The 23,136-nt window shown below is 49.0% G+C and overlaps 1 protein-coding gene across 1 annotated transcript; it reads left to right on the top strand.

Moving 5' to 3' along the window:
• Positions 1-451: 451 nt before the first annotated feature.
• Positions 452-22,772, top strand: LOC140407259 (cap-specific mRNA (nucleoside-2'-O-)-methyltransferase 1-like; the record flags this gene model as incomplete). The annotated part of the gene is made up of 4 exons (XM_072494884.1): positions 452-570; positions 4,235-4,331; positions 9,700-9,832; positions 22,589-22,772. Coding segments are annotated over 4 exons (533 nt in total), but the record flags the coding sequence as incomplete, so codon positions are not given.
• Positions 22,773-23,136: the final 364 nt, after the last annotated feature.

Raw genomic sequence — 23,136 nt, 5'->3', positions numbered from 1 at the left:
AAGTGTGGGGTAATGAAAAGTGAGGGGTGACTTGAGTGAATTTTAGAAGATCCGGAACGGGATTGACGTGGTGGTTGTGGAAATGGTGTTTCCTCATGTGGGAGAGTCCGGACCAGGTGAAACTGTTCTGAAATTAGCTTGTGCGACTCTGGAACTCTGTGCCTCAAGGCACTGGGAGTAGGATCACGGAATATGTTTAATGCGGAGGTAGAGAGATTCTTGTAAGGCAAGGGGCTCAAAGGTTATCGGGGGCGGATGGGAATGTGGAACTGGATCAGGCCAGCCGTGATCTCAATGAATGATGGAGCAGGCTCGAATGGCCGAGCCCTGCTCCTTGGTTACCTACGCCCTGCGCCAGGAGAAACCCCCTCAATTCCCACCCCACACACTGTTCTTTTCTCTGTCCTGCACTCTCACAACATCTCTCTCTCTCTCTGTCTGTGATCCACAGGTGAAGGGGGCGTTGATGGCGACGGGGATATCACACGGCCAGAGAATATAAGCGAGTTCCGTCGCTTTGTGATGGAGAACACAGACTGGAAAGGAGTTCACTTCCTCATGGCTGATGGGGTAGGAGCAACAGATTAATTAAAGATAGCCAAGCTAAGAGGCTTGCCCTCTACACTGTCACCATCAAATACTCCCAGGACAGGCACAGCCCGGGGTTAGATACAGAGTAAAGCTCCCTCTACACTGTCCCCATCAAATACTTCCAGGGCAGGCACAGCCCGGGGTTAGATACAGAGTAAAGCTCCCTCTACACTGTCCCCATCAAATACTTCCAGGGCAGGTACAGCACGTGGTTAGATACAGAGTAAAGCTCCCTCTACACTGTCCCCATCAAACACTCCCAGGACAGGTACAGCACGGGGTTAGATACAGAGTAAAACTCCCTCTACACTGTCCCCATCAAACACTCCCAGAACAGGTACAGCACGGGGTTAGATACAGAGTAAAGCTCCCTCTACACTGTCCCCATCAAACACTCCCAGGACAGGTACAGCACGGGTTAGATACAGAGTAAAGTTCCCTCTACACTGTCCCCATCAAACACTCCCAGGACAGTTACAGCACGGGTTAGATACAGAGTAAAGCTCCCTCTACACTGTCCCCATCAAACACTCCCAGGACAGGTACAGCACGGGGTTAGATACAGAGTAAAGCTCTCTCTACACTGTCCCCATCAAACACTCCCAGGACAGGTACAGCACGGGGTTAGATACAGAGTAAAGTTCCCTCTACACTGTCCCCATCAAACACTCCCAGGACAGTTACAGCACGGGTTAGATACAGAGTAAAGCTCCCTCTACACTGTCCCCATCAAACACTCCCAGGACAGGTACAGCACGGGGTTAGATACAGAGTAAAGCTCTCTCTACACTGTCCCCATCAAACACTCCCAGGACAGGTACAGCACGGGGTTAGATACAGAGTAAAGCTCCCTCTACACTGTCCCCATCAAACACTCCCAGGACAGGTACAGCACGGGGTTAGATACAGAGTAAAGTTCCCTCTACACTGTCCCCATCAAACACTCCCAGGACAGTTACAGCACGGGTTAGATACAGAGTAAAGCTCCCTCTACACTGTCCCCATCAAACACTCCCAGGACAGGTACAGCACGGGGTTAGATACAGAGTAAAGCTCTCTCTACACTGTCCCCATCAAACACTCCCAGGACAGGTACAGCACCGGGTTAGATACAGTGTAAAGCTCCCTCTACACTGTCCCCATCAAACACTCCCAGGACAGGTACAGCACCGGGTAAGATACAGTGTAAAGCTCCCTCTACACTGTCCGCATCAAACACTCCCAGGACAGGTACAGCACGGGGTTAGATACAGAGTAAAGCTCCCTCTACACTGTCCCCATCAAACACTCCCAGAACAGGTACAGCACGGGGTTAGATACAGAGTAAAGCTCCCTCTACACTGTCCCCATCAAACACTCCCAGGACAGGTACAGCACGGGTTAGATACAGAGTAAAGTTCCCTCTACACTGTCCCCATCAAACACTCCCAGGACAGGTACAGCACGGGGTTAGATACAGAGTAAAGCTCTCTCTACACTGTCCCCATCAAACACTCCCAGGACAGGTACAGCACGGGGTTAGATACAGAGTAAAGTTCCCTCTACACTGTCCCCATCAAACACTCCCAGGACAGTTACAGCACGGGTTAGATACAGAGTAAAGCTCCCTCTACACTGTCCCCATCAAACACTCCCAGGACAGGTACAGCACGGGGTTAGATACAGAGTAAAGCTCTCTCTACACTGTCCCCATCAAACACTCCCAGGACAGGTACAGCACGGGGTTAGATACAGAGTAAAGCTCCCTCTACACTGTCCCCATCAAACACTCCCAGGACAGGTACAGCACGGGGTTAGATACAGAGTAAAGTTCCCTCTACACTGTCCCCATCAAACACTCCCAGGACAGTTACAGCACGGGTTAGATACAGAGTAAAGCTCCCTCTACACTGTCCCCATCAAACACTCCCAGGACAGGTACAGCACGGGGTTAGATACAGAGTAAAGCTCTCTCTACACTGTCCCCATCAAACACTTCCAGGACAGGTACAGCACCGGGTTAGATACAGTGTAAAGCTCCCTCTACACTGTCCCCATCAAACACTCCCAGGCCCTCTACACTGTCCGCATCAAACACTCCAGGACAGGTACAGCACGGGGTTAGATACAGAGTAAAGCTCCCTCTACACTGTCCCCATCAGACACTCCCAGGACAGGTACAGCACGGGGTTAGATACAGAGTAAATCTCCCTCTACACTGTCCCCATCAAACACTCCCAGGACAGGTACAGCACGGGGTTAGATACAGAGGAAAGCTCTCTCTACAATGTCCCCCATCAAACAGACCCAGGATAGGTACAGCACGGGGTTAGATACAGAGTAAAGCTCCCTCTACACTGTCCCCATCAAACACTCCCAGCATGGGGTTAGATACAGTGTAAAGCTCCCTCTACACTGTCCCCATCAAACACTCCCAGGACAGGTACAGCACGGGGTTAGATACAGAGTAAAGCTCCCGCTACACTGTCCCCATCAAACACTCCCAGGACAGGAACAGCACGGGGTTAGATACAGAGTGAATCTCCCTCTACACTGTCCCCATCAAACAGTCCCAGGATAGTTACAGCATGGGGTTAGATACAGAGTAAAGCTCCCTCTACACTGTCCCCATCAAACACTCCCAGGACAGGTAAGCACGGGGTTAGATACAGAGTAAAGCTGCCGCTACACTGTCCCATCAAACACTCCCAGGGACAGGTACAGCACGGGGGTTAGATACAGAGTAAAGCTCCCTCTACACTGTCCCCATCAAACACTCCCAGGACAGGTACAGCACGGGGTTAGATACAGAGTAAAGCTCCCTCTGCAATGTCCCCATCAAACACTCCCAGGACAGGTACAGCACGGGTTTAGATACAGAGTAAAGATCCCTATACACTGTCCCCATCAAACACTCCCAGGTAAGGTACAGCACGGGATTAGATACAGAGTAAAGCTCTCTCTACAATGTCCCCATCAAACAGACCCAGGACAGGTACAGCACGGGGTTAGATACAGAGTAAAGCTCCCTCTACACTGTCCCCATCAAACACTCCCAGGACAGGTACCGCCCGGGGTTAGATATAGAGTAAAGCTCCCTCTACACTGTCCCCATCAAACACTCCCAGGACAGGTACAGCACGGGGTTAGATACGGAGTAAAGCTCCCACTACACTGTCCCCATCAAACACTCCCAGGACAGGTACAGCATGGGGTTAGATACAGAGTAAAGCTCCCTCTACACTGTCCCATCAAACACTCCCAGGACAGGTACAGCACGGGGTTAGATACAGAGTACAGCTCCCTCTACACTGTCCCCATCAAACACTCCCAGGACAGGTACAGCACGGGGTTAGATACAGAGTAAAGCTCCCTCTACAATGTCCCGATCAAACACTCCCAGGACAGGTACAGCGTAAATCTCCCTCTACACTGTCCCCATCAAACACTCCCAGGACAGGTACAGCACGGGGTTAGATACAGAGTAAAGCTCCCGCTACACTGTTCCCATCAAACACTCCCAGGACAGGTACAGCACGGCGTTAGATACAGAGTAAAGCTCCCTCTACACTGTCCCATCAAACACTCCCAGGACAGGGACAGCACGGGGTTAGATACAGAGGGTGTATGAGTGGATGATTTGACTGATGCATTGTCTGTTTAGGGTTTCTCGGTGGAGGGACAGGAAAACCTGCAGGAAATCCTCAGCAAACAGCTGTTATTGTGTCAGATATTGATGGGCCTGAGTGTAATCCGCACAGGTAAAGTCCCATAGTTACAGTGTTAAATGTGACGGGGTGGGGGGTTACAGTGTTAAATGTGACGGGGTGGGGGGTTACAGTGTTAAATGTGACGGGGTGGGGGGTTACAGTGTTAAATGTGACGGGGGCGAGGGGGGGGGGTTACAGTGTGTTAAATGTGACGGGGGGGGGGGGGTTACAGTGTGTTAAATGTGACGGTGGGGTTACAGTGTGTTAAATGTGACCGGGGGGGGGGGGGGGTTACAGTGTGTCAAATGTGACGGGGGGGTTACAGTGTGTCAAATGTGACGGGGGGGGGGTTACAGTGTGTTAAATGTGACGGGGGGGGGGGGGTTACAGTGTGTTAAATGTGACGGTGGGGTTACAGTGTGTTAAATGTGACGGGGGGGGGGTTACAGTGTGTTAAATGTGACGGGGGGGGGGGTGACAGTGTGTTAAATGTGACGGGGGGGGGGGGGGTTACAGTGTGTTAAATGTGATCGGGGGGGGGCTCCAGTGTGTTAAATGTGACGGGGGGGGGGGGTTACAGTGTGTTAAATGTGATCGGGGGGGGCTCCAGTGTGTTAAATGTGACGGGGGGGGGGGTTGTTAGTGTGTTAAATGTGACGGGGGGGGGCTCCAGTGTGTTAAATGTGACGGGGGGGGGGGGGTTACAGTGTGTTAAATGTGATCGGGGGGGGGGGCTCCAGTGTGTTAAATGTGACGGGGGGGGGGTTGTTAGTGTGTTAAATGTGACGGGGGGGGGGGTTACAGTGTGTTAAATGTGACGGGGGGGGGGGGTTACAGTGTGTTAAATGTGACGGGGGGGGTTACAGTGTGTTAAATGTGACGGGGGGGTTACAGTGTGTTAAATGTGACGGGGGGGGGTTACAGTGTGTTCAATGTGACGGGGGGGGGGGGGGGGTTACTGTGTTAAATGTGACGGGGGGGGGGGTTACTGTGTTAAATGTGACGGGGGGGGTTACAGTGTGTTCAATGTGACGGGGGGGGGGGGTTACAGTGTGTTCAATGTGACGGGGGGGGGGGGGGGGGTTACTGTGTTAAATGTGACCGGGGGGGGGGTTACAGTGTTAAATGTGACGGGGGGGGGGCGGTGTTACAGTGTGTTCAATGTGACGGGGGATTACAGTGTTAAATGTGACGGGGGGGGGGGTGTTGCAGTGTGTTAAATGTGATGGGGGGGGGAATTACAGTGTGTTAAATGTGACGGGGGGGGGGGGTGTTACAGTGTGTTAAATGTGACGGGGGGGGGGTGTTACAGTGTGTTAAATGTGACGGGGGGGGGGGTTACAGTGTGTTTGGGGCGATGGATAGTTACAAGGTAGCGAGGAAGGATCTAAAGAGAGAGCTAAGACGAGCAAGGAGGGGACATGAGAAGTATTTCATGGTAGGGAAATTACTGGAGAGAATTCTTCGAGACAGGATCTACTCCCATTTGGAAGCAAATGGACGTATTAGTGAGAGGCAGCACGGTTTTGTGAAGGGGAGGTCGTGTCTCACTAACTTGATAGAGTTTTTCGAGGAGGTCACTAAGATGATTGATGCAGGTAGGGGCAGTAGATGTTGTCTATATGGACTTCAGTAAGGCCTTTGACAAGGTCCCTCATGGTAGACTAGTACAAAAGGTGAAGTCACACGGGATCAGGGGTGAACTGGCAAGGTGGATACAGAACTGGCTAGGCCATAGAAGGCAGAGGGTAGCAATGGAGGGATGCTTTTCTAATTGGAGGGCTGTGACCAGTGGTGTTCCACAGGGGATCAGTGCTGGGACCTTTGCTCTTTGTAGTATATATAAATGATTTGGAGGAAAATGTAACTGGTCTGATTAGTAAGTTTGCAGACGACACAAAGGTTGGTGAATTATGCGGATAGCGATGAGGACTGTCTGAGGATACAGCAGGATTTAGATTGTCTGGAGACTTGGGCGGAGAGATGGCAGATGGAGTTTAACCTGGACAAATGTGAGGTAATGCATTTTGGAAGGGCTAATGCAGGTAGGGAATATACAGTGAATGGTAGAACCCTCAAGAGTATTGAAAGTCAAAGAGATCTAGGTGTACAGGTCCACAGATCACTGAAAGGGGCTACACAGGTGGAGAAGGTAGTCAAGAAGGCATACGGCATGCTTGCCTTCATTGGCCGGGGCATTGAGTATAAGAATTGGCAAGTCATGTTGCAGCTGTATAGAACCTTAGTTAGGCCACACTTGGAGTATAGTGTTCAATTCTGGTCGCCACACTACCAGAAGGATGTGGAGGCTTTAGGAGAGGGTGCAGAAGAGATTTACCAGAATGTTGCCTGGTATGGAGGGCATAAGCTATGAGGAGCGATTGAATAAACTCGGTTTGTTCTCACTGGAACGAAGGAGGTTGAGGGGCGACCTGATAGAGGTATACAAAATTATGAGGGGGGCATAGACAGAGTGGATAGTCAGAGGCTTTTCCCCAGGGTAGAGGGGTCAATTACTAGGGGGCATAGGTTTAAGGTGAGAGGGGCAAAGTTTAGAGTAGATGTACGAGGCAAGTTTTTTACGCAGAGGGTAGTGGGTGCCTGGAACTCACTACCGGAGGAGGTAGTGGAGGCAGGGACGATAGGGACATTTAAGGGGCATCTTGACAAATATATTGAATAGGATGGGAATAGAAGGATACGGACCCAGGAAGTGTAGAAGATTGTAGTTTAGTCGGGCAGTATGGTCGGCACGGGCTTGGAGGGCCGAAGGGCCTGTTCCTGTGCTGTACATTTCTTTGTTCTTTGTTCTTTGTATTTGGCAGGAAGGATCAAGGAAAACCCAAAAGCTTTCTATAGGTATGTCAGGAATAAGCGAATGACTAGGGAAAGAGTAGGACCAGTCAAGGACAGGGATGGGAAATTGTGTGTGGAGTCTGAAGAGATAGGCGAGATACTAAATGAATATTTTTCGTCCGTATTCACTCAGGAAAAAGATAATGTTGTGGAGGAGAATGCTGAGCCCCAGGCTAATAGAATAGATGGCATTGAGGTACGTAGGGAAGAGGTGTTGGCAATTCTGGACAGGCTGAAAATAGATAAGTCCCCGGGACCTGATGGGATTTATCCTAGGATTCTCTGGGAGGCCAGGGGAAGAGATTGCTGACCTTTGGCTTTGATTTTTATGTCATCATTGGCTACAGGAATAGTGCCAGAGGACTGGAGGACAGCAAATGTGGTCCCTTTGTTCAAAAAGGGGAGCAGAGACAACCCCGGCAACTATAGGACCGGTGAGCCTCACGTCTGTAGTGGGTAAAGTCTTGGAGGGGATTATAAGAGACAAGATTTATAATCATCTAGATAGGAATAATATGATCAGGGATAGTCAGCATGGCTTTGTGAAGGGTAGGTCATGCCTCACAAACCTTATTGAGTTCTTTGAGAAGGTGACTGAACAGGTAGACGAGGGTAGAGCAGTTGATGTGGTGTATATGGATTTCAGCAAAGCGTTTGATAAGGTTTCCCCCACGGTAGGCTATTGCAAAATATACGGAGGCTGGGGATTGAGGGTGATTTAGCGATGTGGATCAGAAATTGGCTAGCAGAAAGAAGACAGAGGGTGGTGGTTGATGGGAAATGTTCAGAATGGAGTACAGTCACAAGTGGAGTACCACAAGGATCTGTTCTGGGGCCGTTGCTGTTTGTCATTTTTATCAATGACCTAGAGGAAGGCGCAGAAGGGGTGGGTGAGTAAATTTGCAGACGATGCTAAAGTCGGTGGTGTTGTCGATAGTGTGGAAGGATGTAGCAGGTTACAGAGGGATATAGATAAGCTGCAGAGCTGGGCTGAGAGGTGGCAAATGGAGTTTAATGTAGAGAAGTGTGAGGTGATTCACTTTGGAAGGAATAACAGGAATGCGGAATATTTGGCTAATGGTAAAGTTCTTGAAAGTGTGGATGAGCAGAGGGATCTAGGTGTCCATGTACATAGATCCCTGAAAGTTGCCACCCAGGTTGATAGGGTTGTGAAGAAGGCCTATGGAGTGTTGGCCTTTATTGGTAGAGGGATGGAGTTCCGGAGTCGGGAGGTCATGTTGCAGCTGTACAGAACTCTGGTACGACCCGCATTGGAGTATTGCGTACAGTTCTGGTCACGCATATAGGAAGGACGTGGAGGCTTTGGAGCGGGTGCAGAGGAGATTTACCAGGATGCTGCCTGGTATGGAGGGAAAATCTTATGAGGAAAGGCTGACGGACTTGAGGTTGTTTTCGTTGGAGAGAAGAAGGTTAAGAGGAGACTTAATCGAGGCATACAAAATGATCAGGGGGTTGGATAGGGTGACAGTGAGAGCCTTCTCCCGCGGATGGATATGGCTGGCACGAGGGGACATAACTTTAAACTGAGGGGTAATAGATATAGGACAGAGGTCAGAGGTAGGTTCTTTACGCAAAGAGTAGTGAGGCCGTGGAATGCCCTACCTGCTACAGTAGTGAACTCGCAAACATTGAGGGCATTTAAAAGTTTATTGGATAAACATATGGATGATAATGGCATAGTGTAGGTTAGATGGCTTTTGTTTCGGTGCAACATCGTGGGCCGAAGGGCCTGTACTGCGCTGTATTGTTCTATGTTCTAAATGTGACGGCGGGGGGTTACAGTGTGTTCAATGTGACGGGGGTGGGTGTTACAGTGTGTTCAATGTGACAGGGGGGGGTTACAGTGTGTTAAATGTGACGGGGGGGGGGGTTACAGTGTGTTCAATGTGACGGGGGGGGGGGGTTACAGTGTGTCAAATGTGACGGGGGGGGTTACAGTGTGTCAAATGTGACGGGGGGGGGGTAACAGTGTGTCAAATGTGACGGGGGGGGGTTACAGTGTGTCAAATGTGACGGGGGGGTTACAGTGTGTCAAATGTGACGGGGGGGGGGGGGGGTTACAGTGTGTTCAATGTGACGGGGGGGGGTTACAGTGTGTCAAATGTGACGGGGGGGGTTACAGTGTGTCAAATATGACGGGGGGGTTACAGTGTGTCAAATGTGACGGGGGGGGGGGTTACAGTGTGTTAAATGTGACAAGGGGGGGGGTTACAGTGTGTTCAATGTGACGGGGGGGGGTTACAGTGTGTTCAATGTGACGGGGGGGGTTACAGTGTGTCAATGTGACGGGGGGGGGTTACAGTGTGTCAAATGTGACGGGGGGAGTTACAGTGTGTCAAATATGACGGGGGGGTTACAGTGTGTCAAATGTGACGGGGGGGGGGGTTACAGTGTGTTAAATGTGACAAGGGGGGGTTACAGTGTGACAGGGGGGGGGGGAGGAGATAGAGGGGCTGCGTGTAGCTGCGCCCCCCCCCCCCCCCCCCCCCCCCCCCCCCCTGCTGGAATGCCTGCCTCATATCTGTTGCTATTCCCTTTGCAGGTGGCCATTTTGTCTGTAAGACCTTTGATCTCTTCACCCCCTTCAGCGTGGGCCTCGTTTACCTTCTGTACCTGTGTTTTGAGCGGGTTTCCCTGTTTAAACCAGTGACCAGCCGCCCAGCCAACTCGGAACGGTGAGTCCTCAACGACCTTTCCTCCCCTGCCCACATTGGTCAGTGCTTTGAGTCCGGTGCCAGGTTCAGAGGGGCAATGCGGGGTGTGTTGGGTTGAGAAGACAGCTTGCGGCTATAGAGGACCACGTTCGGGGGTCACGGATGTCAAATGCCTGTGTTTGGGAAGAGAGCTTCAGGATTGGCGAGGGCAAAAGAGTCTGTTGGGGTCGTGGAGGTCGAAAGGGGTCACAGGTAGAGGGACAATAATTCGACTGCAGAGGTGAAAGTAACTGTGTCGGGGAGGTGAGTGTGCGCATGCGTGTGTGTCGAGGGTGAGTGTCAGGGAGGTGAGTGCACACGTGTGTGTCAGCGAGGTGGAGTGTGCGTGCGTGTGTCAAGGAGGTGCGTGTCAGGGTGGTGAGTGCACACGCGTGTCAGGGAGGTGAGAGTGCGCTTGTGCATGTGTCAGGGTGGCGAGTTGTGTGCGTGTGTGGGGGTCAAGGAGGTGAGTGCACGCGTACACACGTGTGTCAGGGAGATGTGTCCACGTTGACTCCGTCCTATTTTATTGTGCATGTCCAAGTAATCCGCAATCTCATCCTGAATAATGGACTCTAAAATCTTACCGACATCCAAAGTCAGGTCTCTCTCTCTCTCTCTCTCTCTCAGAACAGGCCCTTTGGCCCTCTAAAACCAAGATCAAGCTACCCCGCTCCCTGTCATTCTGGTGTGCTCCATGTGCCGATCCAATAACCGCTTGAAAGTTCCTAAAGTGTCCGACTCCACTATCACCCATCCTGAACCTTATAGTTATGCCCCCTTGCAACAGCTACATCCACCCGAGGAAATAGTCCTCTGAATGTCCACGCTATCTATCCCCCTTATTATCTTATAGACCTCTATTAAGTCGCCTCTCATCCTCCTCCCCTCCAAAGAGAAAAGCCTAGCTCCCTCAACCTTTCCTCATAAGACCTATCCTGCAAACCAGGCAGCTTCCTGGTAAATCTCCTTTGCACCCTTTCCAATGCTTCCACATCCTTCCTATAATGAGGTGACCAGAACTCCACACAATACTCCAATACGCTTCCTTTTTCCTCTTGACAAGACTTTCAGCCTCTTTTGTGAACCATGGTTCCCTCACATGGCCATTTCCTCCCTTTAACAAGCTCCACTTTTCATTTGTGCCTTTCCCTGACAGTTTCTGTTCCCATCTTATGCTCCCTAATTCTTGCCTAATTGCATCATAATTACCCCTCCCCCAATTATAAACCTTGCCCTGCTGTATGGCCCTATCCCGCTCCATTGCAATAGTGAAAGACACCGAATTGTGGTCACTCTCTCCAAAGTGCTCGCCCACAAACAAATCTAACACTTGGCCCGGTTCATTACCCAGTACCAAATCCAATGTGGCCCCACCTCTTGTCGGCCTATCCACATATTGTGTCAGGAAACGCCCCGGCACACACTGTACAAAAACTGCCCCATCCGAACTGTTCGACCTATAGAGGTTCCAATCAATATTTGGAAAGTTAGTCACCCATGACAACTACCCTGAGACCTCAACACCTATCCATAATCTGTTTTCTTCCTCCACATCTCTATCACTATTTGGGGGCCTATAGAAAACTCCTAACAACGTGACCGCTCCTTTCCTGTTTCTAACTTCGGCCCATATTATCTCAATAGGCAGATCCCCTTCGAACTGCCTTTCTGCAGCCGTTAAACAATCCTTGATTAACAATGCAACTCCTCCACTCTTTTACCACCTTCCCTACTCTTAGTGAAACATCTATACCCTGGAACTTACAACAACCATTCCTGTCTCTGTATTGGCCACAACATCGTAGTCCCAAGTACCAATCCACGCTCCAAGTTCACCTACATTATTCCGGATGCTCCTTGCATTGAAGTAGACACACTTCAACCCACCTTTCTGTCTGCCGGTACACTCCTGCGACCTTGATACCCTCCTCAGTATCTCACTACTCTCGACACTGGCTTCTGGACTACAGCTCGTTTTCCCATCCCCCTGACAAGTTAGTTTAAATGCACCCCCCCCCCCGAAGAGCCGTAGCAAATTTCCCTCCCAGGATATTGGTGCCCCTCTGGTTCAGGTGCAAACCGTCCTGTCTGTACAGGTCCCACCTTCCCAAGAATGTGCTCCAATTATCCACGTACCTGAAACCCTCCCTCCTACACCATCCCTGCAGCCACGTGTTTATCTGCACTCTCTCCCTGCTCCTCACCTCACTAGCACATGGCACCGGCAACAAACCAGAGATGACAACATGGTTTGTCCTGGCTCTCAGCTTCCACCCTAGCTCCCTAAATTCCTGTTTTAAATCCCCGTCCCTTATCTTTTCTATGTCGTTGGTACCGATGTGTACCACAACTTGTACTGTTCCCCCTCCCCCTTTAGGATTCTGAAAACACGGTCCGAGACGTCATGGACCCTGGCACCCGGGAGGCAACATACCATCCGTGAGTCTCTTTCGTTGCCACAGAACCATCTATCTGTCCCTCTAACTATCGAGTCCCCAATATCTATTGCTCTCCTGCTCTCCCTCCTTCCCTTTCCTAGCCACAGGGATGGACTCGGTGCTGGAGATCCGTTCACCGTGGCTTACCCCTGGTAGGTCGTCCCCCTCAACAGTATCCAAAGCGGTATACTTGTTACGGAGGGGAACGACCACAGGGGATCCCTGCACTGACTGCTTCCTCCCAGCCCCTCTCACCGTCGCCCATCTATCTTGATTCTTCGGAGTAACTACATCCCTGAAACTACTATTACCTATTTTCCAATCCTCTGGGACCCTCCCTCATTCCGGTGATTGATAAGACCATAGGAATTAGGAACAGAAGTCGGCAATTCAGCCTTTCGAGCCTGCTCCCCCATTCGATCAGATCATGGCTGATCTCTTCCTTCTCTTTCGGTTAGATGGACAGCATGATCGACGCAGGCTCGGAGGGCCGAAGGGCCTCGTCCTGTGCTCGTTTCTTTGTTCTTTGTTCATTGTTCCTGGTCTCAAATCCACCTCCCTGCCTGTTTCCTTTATCCCTTTAACCTGTTATTTAATCAGAAATATCGATCTCCTGGAAACCATTTAATGACTCCAATTCCACCACACTGTGGGGCAGTGAGTTCCGCAAATTCACCACCCTCTGCGAGAAGTAGTTCCTCCTCCCCTCAGTTCTAAATCTACCGCCTCTCAACCTATATCTGTATCCAGGAAGCCTTCTTGATGCACAATGCAGATAGTCCAACAAGGGAAGGGGCAGTACTGGACCTGGTATTGGGGAATGTGCCCGGACAGGTGGTTGAGGTTTCAGTAGGGGAACATCTTGGGAGTAGTGACCACAATTCTGTAAGTTTTCGGGTACTTTTCGACAGGGATGAGGGTAACCCTCACGTTAAGCTGCTAAACTGGGGAAAGGCAAATTCCGATAACGTTAGACAGGAATTGAAGAATTTGGATTGGGTGTGGCTGTTGGACAGTAAATCAACATCGGACATGTGGGAGTCATTCAAGCGACAGTTGATTGGGATTCAGGAAAGTCCCTGAGAGAACGAAGGATAAGTCTGGGAAGTTTAGGGAGCCTTGGATAACGAGGGATATTGTGAACCTCGTCAAAAAGAAAAAGGAGGCTTTTGTCCGGTCCAGAAGGTGGGGACAGTCTTGAGGAGTATAAAGAAAGTAGGAAGATACTCGAGCAGAAAATTAGGTGGGCGAGGAAGGGTCATGAAAAATTCCTTGGAAAGTAGGATTAAGGTGAATCCCAAAGCTGTTTATTCAAATGTAAAAAGCGAGAGGGTGGCCAGGGAAAGGATTGGACCACTGAAGGACAGTGGGGGGTATCTATGTGTTGAGCCACCGGAAATGGGCACGATACTAAATGAGTACTTTGCATCAGTGTTCACCAAAGAATGTTGTTTACATGGATTCAGTAAGGCCTTTAACAAGGTGCCTCATGGCAGACCGGCACAAAAGGTGAAGTCACACGGGATCAGGGGTGAGGTAGTAAGATGGATACATAAGAACATAAGGACTAGGAGCAGGAGTCGGCCATCTGGCCCCTCGAGCCTGCTCCACCATTCAATGAGATCATGGCTGATCTTTGTGGACTCAGCTCCACTTTCCGGCCCGTACACCCTTAATCCCTTTATTCTTCAAAAAACTATCTTTATATTAAAACCATTTAATGAAGGAGCCTCAACTGCTTCACTGGGCAAGGAATTCCATAGATTCACAACCCTTTGGGTGAAGAAGTTCCTCCTAAACTCAGTCCTAAATCTACTTCCCCTTATTTTGAGGCTATGCCCCCTAGTTCTGCTTTCACCCGCCAGTGGAAACCACCTGCCCGCATCTATCCTATCTATTCCCTTCATAATCTTATATGTTTCTATTAAGATCCCCCCATATCCTTCTACATTCCAATGAGTACAGTCCCAGTCTACTCACCCTCTCCTCGTAATCCAACCCCTTCAGCTCTGGGATTAACCGAGTGAATCTCCTCTGCACACCCTCCAGTGCCAGTACGTCCTTTCTCAAGTAAGGAGACCAAAACTGAACACAATACTCCAGGTGTGGCCTCACTAACACCTTATACAATTGCAGCATAACCTCCCTAGTCTTAAACTCCATCCCTCTAGCAATGAAGGCCAAAATTCCATTTGCCTTCTTAATCACCTGTAAACCAACTTTTTGCGACTCATGCACTAGCACACCCAGGTCTTTCTGCACAGCCATGATGTGGAGATGCCGGCGTTGGACTGGGGTGAGCACAGTAAGAAGTCTTACAACACCAGGTTAAGGTCCAACAGGTTTGTTTCGATATCACTAGCTTTCGGAGCGCTGCTCCTTCCTCAGGTGAATGACGAGGTATGTTCCAGAAACATGTATATAGACAAATTCAAAGATGCCAAACAATGCTTGGAATGCGAGCATTAGCAGGTGATTAAATCTTTACAGATCCAGAGATGGTGTAGCCCCAGGTTAAAGAGGTGTGAATTGTGTCAATCCAGGACAGTTGGTAGGATTTCGCAGACCAGATGGTGGGGGGATGAATGTAATGCGACATGAATCCCAGGTCCTGGTTGAGGCCGCACTCGTGTGCGGAACTTGGCTATACATTTCTGCTCGCCGATTCTGCGTTGTCACGTGTCCTGAAGGGTCACCGCACAGGACCTTAAACCGACGTTATACACCAGATACATCAATGACATTTTTTTCCTTTGGACCCACGGCGTAGAATCATTGAAACGACTACACGATGACATCAATAAGTTCCATACCACCATCAGGCTCACCATGGACTACTCTCCAAAGTCAGTTGCATTCTTGGACACACTCGGCTCCATCAAGGACGGTCACCTCAGCACTTCGCTTTACCGCAAACCCACGGATAACCTCAACGCTCCACTTCTCCAGCTTCCACCCTAAACACATTAAAGAAACCATCCCCTATGGACAAGCTCTCCGTATACACAGGATCTGCTCAGACGAGGAGGAGCGTAACAGACATCTACAGACGCTGAAAGATGCCCTCGTACGAACGAGATATGGCGCTCGATTCATCGATCGACAGTTCCAATGCGCCACAGCAAAAAACCGCACCGACCTCCTCAGAAGACAAACATGGGACACAACCGACAGAATACCCTTCGTCGTCCAGTACTTCCCCGGAGTGGAGAAACTACGACATGTTCTTCGCAGCCTTCAACACGTCATCGATGAAGATGAACATCTTGCCAAGGTCAACCCCACACCCCCACTATTTGCCTTCAAACAACCGTGCAACCTTAAACAAACCATTGTTTGCAGCAAACTACCCAGTCTTCAGAACAGTGACCATGACACCACACAACCCTGCCATGGCAATCTCTGCAAGACGTGCCAGATCATCGACATGGATACCACCATTACACGTGAGAACACCACCCACCAGGTACGCGGTACATCCTAGTGCGACTCGGCCAACGTTGTCTACCTCATACGCTGCAGGAAAGGATGTCCCGAAGTGTGGTACATTGGCGAGACCATGCAGACGCTGCGACAACGGATGAACGGACATCGCGCGACAATCGCCAGGCAGGAATGTTCCCTTCCAGTCGGGGAACACTTCAGCAGTCGCGGGCATTCAGCCTCTGATCTCCGGGTAAGCGTTCTCCAAGGCGGCCTTCAGGACGCGCGACAACGCAGAATCGCCGAGCAGAAACTTATAGCCAAGTTCCGCACACATGAGTGCGGCCTCAACCGGGACCTGGGATTCATGTCACATTACATTCATCCCCCACCATCTGGCCTGCAAAATCCTACCAACTGTCCTGGCTTGACACAATTCACACCTCTTTAACCTGGGGTTACCCCATCTCTGGATCTGTAAACACTTAATTAACTGCCAATGCTCGCATTCAAAGCATTGTCTGGCATCTTTGAATTTGTCTATATATATGTTTCTGGAACATACCTCTTCATTTACCTGAGGAAGGAGCAGTGCTCCGAAAGCTAGTGACATCGAAACAAACCCGTTGGACTTTAACCTGGTGTTATAAAACTTCTTACTGCACAGCGGCATGATTTAATATTTTATCATTTAAATAATAATCCCTTTTGCCGTTATTCCTACCAAAATGGATAACCTCACATTTGTCAACATTGTATTCCATCTGCCAGACCCTAGCCCATTCACTTAGCCTATCCAAATCCCTCTGCAGACTTCCAGTATCCTCTGCACTTTTTGCTTTACCACTTATCCTAGTGTCGTCTGCAAACTTGGACACATTGCCCTTGGTCCCCAACTCCAAATCATCCATGTAAATTGTGAACAATTGTGGGCCCAACACTGATCCCTGAGGGACACCATTAGCTACTGATTGCCAACCAGAGAAACACCCATTAATCCCCACTCTTTGCTTTCTATTAATTAACCAATCCTCTGTCCATGCTACTACTTTCCCCTTAATGCCATGCATCTTTATCTTATGCAGCAACCTTTTGTGTGGCACCTTGTTAAAGGCTTTCTGGAAATCCAGATATACCACATCCATTGGCTCCCCGTTATCTACCACACTGGTAATGTCCTCAAAACATTCCACTAAATTAGTCAGACACGACCTGCCCTTTATGAACCAATGCTGCGTCTGCCCAATGGGACAATCGTCTCGAGGTTCTCACCTGTCGTAGCCTCATTTCTATCAGTCACTGGCATGTTATTTGTGTCTTCCACTGTGAAGACCGACCCAAAAAACCTGTTCAGTTCCTCAGCCATTTCCTCATCTCCCATTATTAAATCTCCCTTCTCATCCTCTAAAGGACCAATATTTACCTTAGCCACTCTTTTTTTGTTTTATATATTTGTAGAAACTTTTACTATCTGTTTTTATATTCTGAGCAAGTTTACTCTCATAATCTATTTTACTCTTCTTTATACTGTGGAGTGAGAATGAAAGATGGGTTATAGCCACAGAAACCCAGGGAAACCGGGTACTAATGACCAGAGACACCAAGGGGAAAGAGTGCGAATGGCAGTCCGCAGAGAGGACAAAAGATGTGAAACGTCAAACAGCAGGGAAACTAACATCAGAGGATGAACTGTAGATGTGGGGGCATCTTCGGTCTGTGCGCATTCAGCACCCTGACCTTCCTGTTGCTTGCCATTTTAACAAAAGACCCTGCTCCCATGCCCACATGTCTGTTTTTGGCCTGCTGGAATGTTCCAGTGAAGCTCAATGCAAACTGGAGGGACAACATCCCATCTTCCAGTTAGGCACGCCACAGCCTTCCGGCCTGAACATCGAATTCAACAACTTCAGATGATCAGCTCTACCCCACCTTGACCCATTTGTTTTCATTTCATTTTAACTGTCTTTTACCATTTCTTTCTTTCTTAATATACATTTAATTTCCCCCCCTTCTCCCCCCCCCCCCCCCCCCCCCCCCCCCCACAATCTTATCCACCTTTGCTTCACCCGTCTCCTCTTTGCTTCCCCCTTCCCCGCCCACCACATCTACAGTTCACCCTCTTATATTAGTTGCTCTGCTGTTTGACGTTTCACATCTTTTGTCCTCTCTGGGGACTGCCATTAGCACTCTTTCCCCTTGGTTTCTGTGGCCATTCGCACTCTGTCCCCTTGGTTACTGTGGCCATTAGCACCCGGTTTCCCTGGGTTTCTGTGGCTATGACTCATCTTTCATTCTCACTCCACAGTATAAATATTTCCCACTCTCTCTGTCTGTTAGCTTTGACAAAGAGTCATCGGACTTGAAACGTTCGCTCTTTTCTCTCCCTACAGATGCTGCCAGACCTGCTGAGATTTTCCAGCATTTTCTCTTTCGTCCCCCCCCCCCCCCCCAGTCCTTTTCACCCCAAGAGCAAATCGAATTCCTCCTTCAAATTACAACGTTTTCGCCTCAACTACTTTCTGTGGGAGTGAATTCCACAGATTCACCGCTCTCTGGGTGGAGAAATTTCTCCTCACCTCAGTCCTAAAAGGTTTACCCCTTATCCTCAAACTATGACCCCTCGTTCTGGACTCCCCCACCATCGGGAACGTTCTTTCTGAATCTGTCTAATCCTGGTAGAATTGTGTAAGTTTCTATGAGACCCCCTCATTTTCTAAACTCTAATGAATATAATCCTCACCGACTTAGTCTCTCCTCATATGACAGTCCCGCCATCCCAGGAATCAGCCTGGTTAACCTTCGCTGCTCTCCCTCCATAGCAAGAACATCCTTCCTCAGATCAGGGCACCAAAACTGGGCACAATACTCCAGGTGTGGCCTCACCAATGCCCGATACAATTGCAGTAAAACATCTCTGTTCCTAGACTCCAATCCTCTCGCTATGAAGGCCAACATACCATTTGCCTTCTTTACTGCCTGCTGTACCTGCGTGCTTACTTTCAGCGACTGATGCACGAGGACAGCAAGGTCTCGCTGAGTATCCGCCTCTCTCAATTTAATAATAATCTGCCTTCCTATTTTTGCTCCCGAAGCGGATAATCTCACATTTATCCACATTATACTTCATCTGCCATGCATGTGGCCACTCACTCAGCCTGTCCAAATCCCGCTGAAGTATCTCTGGATCCTCCTCACAGCTCACTCTCACCCCCCTGTAACTAATTATCAGCTGTAAATGTTGAGATAAAACATTTCTTTCTCTTGTCCGAATCATTAATATATAATGTGAACAGTTGGGGTCTGAGCACAGATCCCTGCGATACCCCACTAGTCACTGCCTGACAATCAGAAAAAGGCCCATTTGTTCCAACTTTTTGCTTCCTGTCTGCTGACCAGCTTTCTATCCATCTCAAGGCACTACCCATAATCCCATGGGCGTTAACTATACATAGTAATCTGCTTTGTGAAACGTTGTAGAAAGTCTTCAGAAAATCTAAATAAACCACATCCACCAGTTCTCCCAGGTCAACCCTTCTTATTACGTCCTCAAAGAATTCTGGTAGATTTGTCAAGCCTGATTTCCCTTTTGTAAATCCAAGCTGACTTTGTCTGATTACACCACTGCTTTCCAAATGCTGTGCTATGAAATCCTTGATAATGGACTCCACCAACGTCCCGACTACCAATGTTAGGCTTACTGGTCTATAGTTCCCTGATTTCTCTCTACCTCCCTTTTTGAATAGCGGGGTTATATTCTCCACCCCCCCCAATCTGTAGGAACCATCCCAGAGTCCAAAGGATTTTGGAAAATGACCGCCAATGGATCTACTATTTCTAGGGCCACTTCCTTAAGTACTCTGGGATGCAGTTTATCAGGCCCTGGAGATTTGTCTGCCTTCAATCCTATTAATTTCCCCAAACCATTTATTTACTAATACTAATTAGTCAGAAGCTTTTTCCCAGGGTGGAGGAGGCAATTACTCGGGGGGCATAGGTTTAAGATGCGAGAGGCAAAGTTCAGAGATGTGGAGGGAAGTTTTTTACACAGAGGGTAGTGGGTGCCAAGAACTCGCTGCCGGAGGAGGCGGTGGAAGCAGGGACGATAGTGACGTTTAAGGGGCATCTTGACAAATACATGAATACAAAGAACAAAGAAATGTACAGCACAGGAACAGGCCCTTCGGCCCTCCAAGCCCGTGCCGACCATGCTGCCCGACTAAACTACAATCTTCCACACTTCCTGGGTCCGTATCCCTCTATTCCCATCCTATTCATGTATTTGTCAAGATGCCCCTTAAATGTCCCTATCGTCCCTGCTTCCACCACCACCTCCGGTAGCGAGTTCCAGGCACCCACTACCCTCTGCGTAAAAAAACTTGCCTCGTACATCTACTCTAAACCTTGCCCCTCTCACCTTAAACCTATGCCCCCTAGTAATTGACCCCTCTACCCTGGGGAAAAGCCTCTGACTATCCACTCTGTCTATGCCCCTCATAATTTTGTAGACCTCTATCAGGTCGCCCCTCAACCTCCGTCGTTCCAGTGAGAACAAACCGAGTTTATTCAACCGCTCCTCATAGCTAATGCCCTCCATACCAGGCAACATTCTGGTAAATCTCTTCTGCACCCTCTCTAAAGCCTCCACATCCTCCTGGTAGTGTGGCGACCAGAATTGAACACTATACTCCAAGTGTGGCCTAACTAAGGTTCTATACAGCTGCAACATGACTTGCCAATTCTTATACTCAGTGCCCCGGCCAATGAAGGCAAGCATGCTGTATGCCTTCTTGACTACCTTCTCCACCTGTGTTGCCCCTTTCGGTGACCTGTGGACCTGTACACCTAGATCTCTCTGACTTTCAATACTCTTGAGGGTTCTACCATTCACTGTATATTCCCTACCTGCATTAGACCTTTCAAAATGCATTACCTCACATAGGATGGGAATATCGGGATACGGACCCCGGAAGTGTGGAAGATTTTAGTTTAGACGGGCAGCATGGTCGGTGCAGGCTTGGAGGGCCGAAGGGCCTGTTCCTGTGCTGTACATTTCTTTGTCCCATATGCCTCAACTACCTTTTTTACTTGTCTTGCTGCTTTCACGAATCTATGGGCATGCACATGGAAAATAGGAGCAGGAGCCGGCAATTTGGTGTTCGCGCCTGCTCTGTCACTCATTATGATCGTGGCTGATCATCCAATACAATCCACTAATCCTGTTTCCCCCCATATCCTTTGATGCCCTTTGCCCGAAGTCTATATCGAGTCAGTTGTATTTGGAGTGGCTGTGTACGTGTGTGTGAGAGAGTCCGTTGTATTTGGAGTGGGTGTGTGTGTGTGTGAGAGTCAGTTGTATTTGGAGCGTGTGTGTGTGAGAGTCAGTTGTATTTGGAGTGTGTGTGTGAGAGTCAGTTATATTTGGAGTGTGTGAGAGAGTCAGTTGTATTTGGAGTGTGTGTGTGAGAGTCAGTTATATTTGGAGTGTGTGTGAGGGAGTCCGTTGTATTTGGAGTGGGTGTGTGTGTGTGAGAGTCAGTTGTATTTGGAGCGTGTGTGTGTGAGTCAGTTGTATTTGGAGTGTGTGTGAGAGTCAGTTGTATTTGGAGCGTGTGTGTGTGAGAGTCAGTTGTATTTGGAGTGTGTGTGTGAGAGTCAGTTATATTTGGAGTGTGTGTGAGAGCCAGTTGTATTTGGTGTGTGTGTGTGTGAGAGTCAGTTGTATTTGGAGTGTGTGTGTGTGTGAGAGAGTCAGTTGTATTTGGAGTGGGTGTGAGAGAGTCAGTTGTCTTTGGAGTGTGTGTGTGAGAGTCAGTTGTATTTGGTGTGTGTGGGTGTGAGAGTTGTATTTGGAGTGTGTGTGAGAGTCAGTTGTATTTTGTGTGTGTGTGTGAGAGTCAGTTATATTTGGAGTGGGTGTGTGAGAGTCAGTTGTATTTTGTGTGTGTGTGTGTGTGAGAGTCAGTTGTATTTGGAGTGTGTGTGAGAGTCAGTTGTATTTTGTGTGTGTGTGAGAGTCAGTTGTATTTGGAGTGTGTGTGTGTGTGAGAGAGTCAGTTGTATTTGGAGTGGGTGTGAGAGAGTCAGTTGTCTTTGGAGTGTGTGTGTGAGAGTCAGTTGTATTTGGTGTGTGTGGGTGTGAGAGTTGTATTTGGAGTGTGTGTGAGAGTCAGTTGTATTTTGTGTGTGTGTGTGAGAGTCAGTTATATTTGGAGTGGGTGTGTGAGAGTCAGTTGTATTTTGTGTGTGTGTGTGTGAGAGTCAGTTATATTTGGAGTGGGTGTGTGAGAGTCAGTTGTATTTTGTGTGTGTGTGAGAGTCAGTTGTATTTGGAGTGTGTGTGAGAGTCAGTTGTATTTTGTGTGTGTGTGAGAGTCAGTTGTATTTGGAGTGTGTGTGTGTGTGTGAGAGAGTCAGTTGTATTTGGAGTGGGTGTGAGAGAGTCAGTTGTCTTTGGAGTGTGTGTGTGAGAGTCAGTTGTATTTGGTGTGTGTGGGTGTGAGAGTTGTATTTGGAGTGTGTGTGAGAGTCAGTTGTATTTTGTGTGTGTGTGTGAGAGTCAGTTATATTTGGAGTGGGTGTGTGAGAGTCAGTTGTATTTTGTGTGTGTGTGTGTGTGTGAGAGTCAGTTGTATTTGGAGTGTGTGTGAGAGTCAGTTGTATTTGGTGTGTGTGTGAGAGTCAGTTGTATTTGGAGTGTGTGTGTGAGAGTCAGTTGTATTTGGAGTGTGTGTGTGAGAGTCAGTTGTATTTGGAGTGTGTGTGTGTTATTGCTGTGTGAGCCTGGAGTCAGGTGTGGGGCGGGGGGGGGTGTCTCTCGCGGGATGGTCATAGGAGTGAGCGGAGTCCCACATTAACCATTTCGTCACTCTCCTAGGTATGTTGTGTGCCGGGGGATGAGGACCGGCACTGAGCCTGTGAGGGAATATCTCTTCTCTGTTAACCTGAAGCTGAATATACTGAACAACAGTGAGCAGGATGTAAACTACGTGGTTCCACTTGACATCATCAAATCTGACGATTTGTTCTACAAATACATGCTGCAATCGAATGAGAGGTAAGCTATCTGAGCTCCCCACCACCCATCTGTGGTCCCCTGCTCCCCTATCTCTCGCTCCCCCCACCCCCCAACATCTTCCTTCCATCCCCCCCTCCACCTCTCTTCTCCTCCCCCTCCACCTCTCGCTCTCTTCTCCCCCCCCCCACCCAGACCAGACCTGACCCCCAACAGGGGTTGGGGTATTGGACAATGCCAATATTTAATTTAATTTTGTAAGACTGTGAGGAAAGGGTATAGAAGGATAGCCCAAAGATACGGGGATATAGTATTAAAACGAACTTTATTACTGATTACAGTATTAAAATCTTTAACGTGATAGAAAATAATTTCCAATTACCCCCTCAAACAATGCTGATCAATACAGA

The sequence above is a fragment of the Scyliorhinus torazame genome, unplaced genomic scaffold, assembly GCF_047496885.1.
Source record: "Scyliorhinus torazame isolate Kashiwa2021f unplaced genomic scaffold, sScyTor2.1 scaffold_1391, whole genome shotgun sequence".
Taxonomy (NCBI): domain Eukaryota; kingdom Metazoa; phylum Chordata; class Chondrichthyes; order Carcharhiniformes; family Scyliorhinidae; genus Scyliorhinus; species Scyliorhinus torazame.
The sequence above is the reverse complement of the archived record's forward strand: the minus strand, read 5'-3'. Positions and strand labels throughout refer to the sequence as shown.